A 10,961-nucleotide genomic window follows, 5' to 3' on the forward strand; every position below is an offset into this window, starting at 1 on the left:
AAAGAGTGACATAGAGGAAGAAAGAAAAAAAGAATTAAACAGAAACATGTTAACATCTCAAAATATTCTGCCACATTTGAAAGAGTTGAATTCATTAGAGAGGTTCCATTGGGAAAAAGGAATTGTTCTCGAAAACAAGGTCTCTGCCGTTGCAGAGGCTGTGTTGGACCTAAGTCCACAGAATGCTCTGAGGTCATCATTGAGGTCAGAGAATCCTGTTGTGGGCTTGGTGACCTTTGAACCTTAACAGCCCTGCAGTGTGGTGAGCACTGGGCCGTGCTGCTGGTTCGCTAAGTGGTCTGAGTTCTTTAGCCATTTGGGAGACTCGACTACTTTTATTCGTCTTGAATCATTTTAACGATTTCCTGAGAGCCGGGAAGGGCCAACCTGTAGGGAAAAGGGAAAACTGGACATTAAGAATCTTCTAGGGACTCTTCTAGCTGATACTATGAAACGGCGACAGAAGAGGAAACATCTGGAAAACGAAGAGTCCCAGGAACCTGAGAAGGGAGGAGGTATGTGCTGGGGAACTTGTGTGGGGCACAAGGGTCGCTGGGCAGCCTGAGCCTTCTTTAGGAAGGAGGGGTTGAGGAGCACGTGCCACCTGTGAAGTAGGGAGGGAGAGACCCGGCATTGGCTGACGCTGCCATAGGCATCTCGAGGGTAGCGGGGATGAGAGACGGCACTTGAAGTCCAGAGGCCCCTGGCAGACAGAAAGTCAGCCCTGCTGGTCCGAGAACTCCTCTCCTGGGACTGCTGACACCCAGAGCTATGCCAGGCTCCTGGCAGGCCGGGGTCCCAATTACGCAGGCCCAGCGATGCAGCTCTTCTCAGTCTCCTTGTTCTCTCTTACTCTCTCTGTTTGCTCTTCCCTGGGGTCACTGAGTGGGAGTTATGAGGGGTGCGGATAGAAATCTATGAGTGATTGTCCCTTTTGGCAAAGAGGAGAGTAGCCCGATGAGTTAAAGACCGTCTTGAAAAATATCTTGAGAAGGGAAATGTTTGTTAGAAAGTAGATTAAGAATTTGTCTAGGGATGGAGTCATACTGAAACCATGGAGATTTTATTCCTTCTGCAGGAAGAATTTACCATTGATCAATTGGAGTTTGTGAACCCAGAGGTGTGGGGCTTTCCAGAGGAAATGAAGGGAGGGAAAGCGTCTCACATACCGAGACTGTGAAGGATGGGGTGAGAAATGTTGGTAGGACCCTGGGGAAACAGGGAACACTACACTGACAGCTGGCAGTTTCCTTCCCTGGCTGTGTGATAACTGCACATGTTGATCGTCTTGACTTTTATTTCTTGTTTGCTTTCAATGTAAACAAGTAGCTTGCCCTGAAAAGGGGGTGGTCACATGTAGGAGGTGGGGCAGGATGGAGCCTGCTCCAGAGATCTAGTCAGAGGCTGTTACTTGAATTAGAGGCCATCAGCTTCCGTGAGGCCCAGGGTCATGAAGACCATAGGCTGAGCCCTAGGAGTGGGGGAGTGGAGAGTGGGCAGGTTTCCAGGCAGGGGGCTGGGACAGGAAGGGGGAGGCAATGGTTTTCCTCTCCTGCATCACCCCTTACACTTCACAATGTTTTATCTGTGTGTGTGCATGTGTGTTAGGAGGGGGAGCAGTGGGGATGGTGGGCCGGAGTGGTCCCCAGATGTGAAGTCTGTGGGGTGAAGTTCCTGACACCAGGCCTAGACCCGGGCAACACTCAGCATAGGTAACCAGGTATACAGAATTCTTGTCAAGGGTCTTCCATGAGATAGTCACTCACATAGCCGTGTGTACTCTAATACAGAAAAGAGTCACACACTTCCACACGCGACTGCTTTATTCAATCACACGCAGTGCATGTAGCTACATGTACACGCACCACTCCTCTACCACACGCACATCCACCCCACGGCGTGACGGTCCTCTCTTCCCACATCCAACTCTGGAGATTTCATGGGCGTTTCTCCTTAACTCTCACACAAACACAGCTGTCTTAAACTATCTCTAAATACTTCTGTAAGAACCAGTCACATGTCCTATGTGCCACACCTGTAGCACATTGTGTAGCAATGTCAGGCCCACTTTACACAAACCACAGAAAAGCGCAGATTCACCACCACAGCCCTTATTATAGCTGCCAGATAAAATACAGGATGTCCAGTTAAACATGAACTTCCAATACACCACAAATGATTTTTTAGTATGAGTATATTCCACCTACTATATGAACCATACACTAAAAATAAGTATGACTCAAAGATATATATTTTATTTAAATATATTTAGGAGTACAAGGCTGTTTTGTTATATGGATGAATTGTATAAGCTGAAGTTAGGGCTTTTAGTATACCTGTTACCAAACTAGTGTATATTGTACCTGATAGGTAGATGTTTCTCCTTCAACTCCCTCCCACCCCTGCTTCTTAGTTTCCAAAATCTATGATACCACTTTATAACCATATATACTCCTCATTTAGCTCCCACTTATGAATGAGAACATGTGGTGTTTGTTTTTCCATTGCTGAGATACTTCACTTAGGGTAATGGTCTCCATTTCCATCCAAGTTGCTGCAAAAGACATTATTTCATTCCTTTTTATGGCTAAGTAGTACTCCATGGTGTGTGTGTGAGGGGGCATCCTTTCCCCAGTGTATGTTTTTGTCTGTTTTGTCATAAATCAGTTGGTTGTAACTTTATGGCTTTCTTTATGGATTCTCTATTTTGTCCTATTGGTCTATGCGGTAGGACTTAAATATTGCATGGGACATACTTACACTAAAACATTATTTGTGATTTATATGAAATTCAAATTTAACTGGGTGTCACGTGTTTTTATTTGCTAAATCTGTTGACCATTATAGATTTGTGAATTGACATATTATATACTTACTTATTTATATTTAATGTCTGTCTTCCCCTACTAGAATGGAAGGTCCAATTAGAAGAAGGACCTTTGTTTTGTTCAGCATTTCCAGAGCCTGGGATAGTGTAATAGTGCCTGATACATGGTAACTATTCATGAAATATTGCCAAATAAATGAATGAATATACACCATAAACATAAGTCACACCATGTAATCAGGCAAAGTTGCATACTGAAAAATTCCCAAGTTGTGAACACAAACCATGCACACAAACTCTCCACAGACACAGACATTCAAGTTTCCACTATATTCATCATACTGACCACACACTTATCAAATGCTACTGACACATATCACTTCAGACATATTCACAATAACCACACAGGTCTACATTCCTAACAAGACACTAACAAAATAACTGTTGACAGTAAGTAAATACTGGAGTATCCACCAGGAGCCAGCCTCTGAGACATGTGTATTCACCACACCTGACATATGTCAGAAACTCAGTAAATATTAATACTTGTTGAATGGATAGATGTTGCATAAGCATGCCCAACCCACCATGTCTCTGTGCCTTTCATATTTTCCTCAGGAATCTCGAAGTTGCAAGAGGATGCCCCTCAGCCTGGATGCACTGGAGTGGCCAAAGCCTGGAGCCTAGGAGTAGGGGAGTTCTCCTCTACCTCTGAATACTTCTCTTGTGTTTCCTCTCCACACAAGCTCATCCATGCGGGTAAGGCTGCAGGGCTCCTTGGATGTGGAGCTCCTTTGGAGTGAGACTCTTTGGGTGTGAGACTCTTTGGTTTGGGGCTCCTTGGGTATGAGATTCTTTGACATGGGAGATGTGAGACTCTTTGGAGTGAGACTCCTTGGGTGAGGGGCAGGAGGCATATAGATCCAACCATGAAGCTGAGAGGAAACCCAGGGAAGTTGGAGGTGGTCAGGGATCTGCAGAGAAGCCCTAGCAGGGTGACAGAGCTCTTAGACCATGTGTATATGAGCTCAGTGTGGGAGAGCATGATTATGATGGGCAATCAGGGAGTAGGGGCCAGAAAGGTCTGGACTTGGGGAGTAGGGCCAAGGGGCCAGATTAAGCACCTTCAGAGGAGCTATGTGAGCTTTGCTTTTGTCTTTACCTTCCAGAGAAGGACAGAGTTCTGCATCACAGGCCTCCAATACTGCAGTGGGACCACCCAGCTCAGGCACACACCTCACACATACAGCCACGCTCCACACTGATACATTCTCAGCACACACACATAACCCAAACACAGGACTTACAATGCCGTTCTCCCACACCACCTCCCACAGTCCACAAATAACACACCAGCAAGGTCACAAGCTCACAGCCTCATAGCACACACACCCCGCCAGCATCCCTACACACGCAAAGACACCAGATCCACTCTCCCACAACATGCACAACAACCGCCAAGCTCCTCACACAACTGCGTCACACCACAGTCCTTCCACACCACACGGATTCAATTTACATGCCCTCAGCTTTTGACAGGCCCCATGCATGTTCTCATGTTTCTAATTTTCTTTCCCAGGAATCCGGAAATTACATCAAGACAGTCCCCAACCTAGATCACCCCTAGCACAGGTTCAGGAACAAGGGGAGACTCTGCCCCACTCACATGTCTCCTTGTCATTCTGTTCATCCTATAAGACCTGCGTGTCCTCCCTGTGTATAAACAAAGAGGGAAGGGGCATGAAAATATACTACATGCAGGTACAAATGCAAAAAGGTGTGGCTGTCTCCTGGGAGACAGAGGAAACCTCAGAGTCACTGGAAAAGCAGCCGAGGATGGAAGAAGTGACCCTTCCTGAGGACGTGCGGGTAGGAACTCCCCCCTCTGATGTGTCCACAAGAAACCTCCTGTCTGACAGTGAGCCCAGTGGGGAGGAGAAAGAGCATGAGGAGAGGGCAGAGTCAGACAGCCTGCCAGGGTCACCGGCCGTTGAGGAGAGACCGAGGGCCAGGACGCCTGACTGGCTGGTGACCATGGAGAACGGCTTCAGGTGCATGGCCTGCTGCCGGGTCTTCGCCACCATGGAGCTCCTGCAGGAGCACGTGCAGTATGGGATCAGGGAGGGCTTTAGCTGCCACGTCTTCCACCTCACCATGGCTCAGCTGACGGGCAACGTGGAATCCGAGAGCACCCAGGAGGAGGAAGAGGACGAGAGCGAGGAGGAGGAAAAGAAGCAAGAAGAAAAGGAGAATGAGGGGGAGCAGCCCACAAGGGAAGACCTTGGCCCGCGGAGACCCTGGAGCCAATGTCCAGGCTGTGTGTTTCATTCTCCAAAGGACAGGAGGTGAGCAAGGGCTGGGGTGCTGAGGGAGCTATGCCTTGTCTGAGCTAGTACTGTCTCTCCGGTCCAGGCTCAGGCCTCTGTAAGGGAGAGATGGGGGATTTGCTGGACCAGGGAAGATGGAAGAGGGGATAACCGGGCCCCTGCTTCTTGCCCAGGCATCTAATAAAGTCATGGTTGTAACGTGGGATTTGCCTGAGAATTTCTAAGAGCTAACAGAGCTCCTTTCCTTATTAACTAAGAAGTGTCTTTCTCTGTTTTGGTTTTCACACAGCAACTGAGATTCATGGGCCAGAAGATTCTGGAAGAGGGTGTGGCCTTCTCTTGGGAGAGGTAGGGCCTGGGCTTGCAGTGTTCTGAGCCCGCTGTGCAAGGGCCCCGGGGAATCCAAGGGAGGGGCTGCAGGGATGTGCTGGGTTAGTGGCAGCTCTGCAGCTGCCTCCCCTTGGGGAGTAGCCAGTGCTTCTAGGGGAGTTCACCTCTACGTCAATAAATGAGAAGGTGGAGAGTTTTACTGGGAACTTTCTCAGAATCTCCACAATTGTTCTCAACCTTAAGAGGAAATACTGCAGCCCTTCTAGGCAGAGAGAGCTCAGCATGAGCTTAAGGGCCAAGACTGGCCTGAAGAAAGGACAGGGGGTCCAGCAAGGTCAGAGGTTTGGGGTCTGAGAGCTGTTGGCCCGAGCTGGAATCTGAGCCCATGGACATAGCCCTCTGGGGAAAAGGGAAATTTGAAGAAGGAGCAACATGGAAGTGAGGTCCCAAGAGACCTGGAAATGTTCTAGAACTGTCATTTTGCTGCAACGGATCTGGAAACAAGCACACTGTGGCGTGCATGGCTCTGAGCTTTGAGATAAAGGGGAAGGGTGACTCTGACTAGCAGAGCTTATATAGTTTCTTGTCTTTTCCTCTTCTGCCTCATTTGTTTTCTCACTTCTAGGGAGAAGAAAGGACCACGGAGACACAGACAGAACGCCAGGGGTATGAAGGATGAAGGGACCAGCACTCAGGCTAATATACAAACATCATATGCAATAAAGGCTGTTTTCCAAACTTTGCCTGGATACATTATTTAATTAACAAATTAATCTATCTATCTTTTCATCTACTTTTGTCTCTCTAGTGGTTTGTGAATGAGGTTTCACATCGTACTAAAGGTATCTACCAGATTTTTCCAGAGGCAGCAATACTGAAGCTCCCGGGATTGATTAGGATTCTATGTGATGATTTTTCCAAGGCTGGATACCATGTTTTACACGAGACCATGACAAACCCCACTGAGTTCAGATGAAGCGATTAGGAAGTGGCAAGCTCCATGGAAACCATGTCCATGGGGTCATGGCTGCAAGTGCTGAGCCTGCTTGCCTCCTTGGCCGGAGAAAGGAAGTTGCAGAGGCCCAGAGGGTGGCCTGCATGTCTCCCCAGGTCTGGCCTGGAGGAGGGACTGCTAGTTGTGACATCACAAGGAAACACTGGACAGTGGGAACATTTCTCTGTCTTGGAGCTGTCCATGGAGCAGGTTCCTCCTGAGATGGTGAGACTCCGTCATAGCACTCACAAGGAGGCCAGGTGACCACGATCAAGAATTTGGGGAAGAAACTGCTACATTAGAAGTTTGAGCCAATGAGCTCTGGTACTTCCAGTTCTCACATTAATATTTCAATTTTCAAATAAATTCTTATTCTGACCTCTCAAGGTTTTGGCCCTCTTATCTCTGAACTTCATCCTCACACCTCTGCTACCACCCTCTGGAGTTAAAGGTATCTAGAAGGCACTGAAGACTGATTCTGATGCATGAGGTTTTCCATGGCCTTTTAAAGGTGAGGGGGCAGTAATGTGTCTCCCTAATCTGAATAGGGGCAAAGCCAGGCCTTAGAGGACTGATGGAGTTAGAAGGGAATAACTTGAAGTTCAGAGAGTTTGTCAATTTAAGCAGAACATATCTAATGGATTTTTTGAGAACCTGGAAGGGATATTCCATGGGGCTTTATTGAATCAATAATGGTCCCAGTGATCTGGTGGGACCAGATCTTATTATTATTTCAATAATAATAAGCCAGTTTCCACACTGGTCACATCCTAGCCTTGCCATCTGGGATATAATCCGCATATCCACATCTCTTGTCTCAGGATCCCTAGTGCCTCATTTAACTGTCATCCCAAAGAATTCAGAATTTGAGGCTCGTCTGATCCTTCTGTCCTCACATCGCCCTCGGGGATTCCACTCACTCTGCAACAACTGCTGCACCCTGCAGTCTCCACCTTTGGCCCTTTTCACCTGGTGCTGAGCCCACCAGGAATGGAATGATAATAGCTCTTTCCTCTTCTTTTCCTAAGTCTACACCATTTCCTCTCCTTTCCTTGGAAGGTTTTTTGACTTTTCTCTTGCATCGACTGCTTCAGACACCTAGGATTTGTTCCACATAAATCGGTAGAGTATTGTTTATAGAGATAAGAGTTCTATTGCTATTCCTGCCTGGGTGAAGGCTTCCCTGTAAAGCAGTGGTCCCCAACCTTCTTGGCAGCAGGGCCTGGTTTCATGGAAGACAATTTTTTTCCATGGACTTGGGGGAGAGAATGGTTTTGGGATGATTCAAGCTCATTACATTTATTGTGCAGTCAAACCTCTCTGCTAGTGATAATCTGTATTTGCAGCTGCTCCCCAGTGCTAGCATCATTGCCTCAGCTCCACCTCAGATCATCAGGCACTAGATTGGCATAAGGAGGGTGCAACCTAGATCCCTCCCTGCACAGTTTACAGTAGAGTTTGCAGCTCCTATGAGAATGTAATGCTGCTGCTGATCTGACAGGAGGCAGAGCTTATGCAGTGATGTGAGCAAAGGGAAAGGCTATAAATACAGATGAATCTTCACTCAGTAGTCCCCTACCCCACCTCCTGCTGTGTGGCCTGGTTCCTAACAGGCCACAGACCGGTTTGGGAACCGCAGCTGTAAAGCATGAAGAGGAGAAACATGAGAGCCTGTAGGTAGGACTGAGAGTGTTGCAGGAAGTAGTTACAGAAGCCGTTCAGCAAATGAACACTGACTGGACCACCCATTCCATATATAACATATGAAGCTCTTCAAATTGTTTGAAGCCTGGTACAATTTATCTGCACAGGTGCTGCAGGTGGAAAGCTATTAAGTTTTCACTTATGTTGGCATTTTACTAGAGTCATTCAAGCCTCCCAGAACTGGAAAGGGTTGTATTCTTAAATGATAGGAATCATAAGAAGTTTAAATCTTATGGAGAGAAGTGGGAACATGTGAAGTGGGAACAAACAACCCTGTTTGTTCATAATGTCTCCTTGGTTTCTCCACGCCTGCTACATGCTCTGCCAGACTGATCTTCCCCTGAAACCACTTTCTACTTGTTACTCTAGTCTTATAAGCATTTACTGCCCTCCTCCTCAGTGTCCCCCTGAAATGCCATTGTAGGGAATTCATAATTTGATGATCATGATTCTTACCATATTCTCAGAAACTTCTGATAAATTCTATCTACTTTATGTCATAGTATTTGCACATGAGGAATTCTTCTTAACTCTGTAGGTTAACCCATTAGGAATCTTTCTTTTTGCTCTCTTCTTTGGCAAACTCTTTCTATCTTTCAAAGTCCTTTGCTTGTCTCCCTCCCACTCTGACTCCTTTTCGCTATTTCAGTAAACTTTGAATCTTCTAATTTCCTCACAAGCCTTTTATTCCTTGAAAATTATAGGACGTTACATTGTCAAAAAGAGGTAACCTTATTGGTGTTCTTGCAATTATGAATGCTTCCCTGTCTGACAACCTTCTAAGGCAGGGCCCCATGGAGACCCACAGTGGAGTTCCAAACCTTCCAGGAACAAAGCTCATACCGAGAATATTTCCCAGCGAATTAGACTCCTTGGACAATTTCCTAAGCTGAGCTTTGAATTCACCGCTAGTTAAGATGATTTAGGCAAAAATCATGGGATAAATGTGTTCTAAAATCCACTTAAATAGAGCAACAACAATAAAAATCCCTAAATTGGAAGGAAATTGCACTTAAGGTAAAATTAGGGAATGATCCCATTTCACCAACTATGAAGAATGCTACACATTGTGAAGTTTCTATGTCTGTAATCTGTGCCAAGGGGTCTCTTTCTCTGTGTGTGTGTGTGTGTGTAGGGGGGTTGTGGTATACTGGGGTGGGACGAAGCTGAAAGGGCCCTTTGATCTCCAGCTACTTTTCCATACAGGTTCAGTGGAGACTCCCATACCCCTGCCTGCAAAAGCTGCATCAGACTTGACAGATTCCTGCTGTTTCTGGCATGCTTTTTGGAGAAACCTGGAGTGCAGAGGCCTGGGGTTGTCTTCTTATGTTTCTCAGTTGACATTCCACTCTGAAATGTCCCGGCCTCATCACAGTGCTGCCAAGAATCTGACCCGGGTCCCCTGCTGCTCTGGGTCCCCAGATCCCTCTCTTTTAATCCTGGGCAATATTTGTCCTAGTCTCTTGGCCAGGCCCTTCCTTCTGCAAGGTATTCTACTTTTTCAAAACTGTAAAGCCCCTTATTGTTTAGCAGTAGTTTTGATGGCTCATTAAGCCTAGAGCCAGAATCATTGTTGATAGAAAAACTAGTATACTTTTTGTTAGGGGTCATGAGAATTTAATCTTTAAACCTGTCTCATAAGGAGTAAAATACAACAATAAAATGAGCTAAGTATTACTGAGAACTTGCCATGAGCCAGACACTCTTCTAAGCATTTGTATGGATTGTTTAATTAGTCTGCAGAATGACTTCATGGGGCAGATGCCATTATCATATCATAGGATGAGCCGTCTCTGGTCTAAGGAAACGTGGACATAACTCCTGGAACCATCTGGGAACTTTGTTCTTTTCCTGCAGTCCCGAGTTCAGCTGGGACCTGACCATACTAGCCTGGAGCATATAGGGAGTGGCTGAAGAATGTGTTCATACCTGAGGTTGCTGTACACTGTAGTTATATCAAATACTACGAAATTCCAAGATCAATGAGGTGCACCTGGCAGATAAGGTTCTTCGATCCAGGCTATTCCATATGGAGAAAACCTCTGTCCTGGGGGAGTTCTGAGCTGCTTCTGTTTGTTCCCACCAAGTGCAGGTGCAGGGGCTCCCGCTCCACATCACCACCACCCCTTGAGGTGTTGGGACCACCCACAACTCAGGGGCTTGTGAGTGTGGGGCATAGTGGTGCAGAACAAGTTGGTTGGGGCACCCCTGGGGACGACTCTCGCTGGGGAGGCAGGGGTGCGGGGCAGGCTACTGGAGATGCACGCTTGCCTGGAGGCAGGCAGAGTGGTCTCAGGATGCTCACTGTGCACTTGTGTGTGTGTCTCCTTCTGGTGGGTTCCCTTGTGCAGCCCCTCTGACCTCCCTTTATCCTCAGCCAAGGGAATTCCTTTAATCACAAGGGTCGGACATTTGCCTCAGCCATTCTTAAAAATAGTGTCTTTGTGAGTTGTTCCCATCGTCCAGACTCCTTTTCTCTCCCTTCGTTTCTGTTCTATTAATATCATCTCTTTACTGCAGAATAGCCCGCTGACTCAATGGGGTAGATCCAGAGATAGAAAGAAATACTGCTAATGCCAAAATAACAACACAGACATGTCAGAAACACTTCAGAATGTTTATCCTGCCACGTTGTAAAAAATTATACAAATAATATATTAAAAGACTCAATGTAAAAACTCAAATGATTTAGAAATGGAGTGAAAGATTTTTTTTCCTCATTTCTTCCCCAATTTATTCCAGTCCTCAAAGTTAACATGTTAACCATTTGCTATGCAAA

General features: G+C 46.5%; 1 protein-coding gene across 1 annotated transcript; it reads left to right on the top strand.

Annotated features, from left to right (window-relative positions):
• Positions 1 to 284: 284 nt before the first annotated feature.
• FAM170A (family with sequence similarity 170 member A) lies at positions 285 to 5,176 on the top strand. The gene is made up of 3 exons (XM_069492239.1): positions 285 to 515; positions 3,446 to 3,586; positions 4,407 to 5,176. The coding sequence occupies exons 1-3, from the start codon at positions 449 to 451 to the stop codon at positions 5,174 to 5,176; spliced, it is 978 nt and encodes a 325-aa protein (XP_069348340.1). The 5' UTR covers positions 285 to 448.
• Positions 5,177 to 10,961: the final 5,785 nt, after the last annotated feature.

The sequence above is a fragment of the Eulemur rufifrons genome, chromosome 17, assembly GCF_041146395.1.
Source record: "Eulemur rufifrons isolate Redbay chromosome 17, OSU_ERuf_1, whole genome shotgun sequence".
Taxonomy (NCBI): Eukaryota; Metazoa; Chordata; class Mammalia; order Primates; family Lemuridae; genus Eulemur; species Eulemur rufifrons.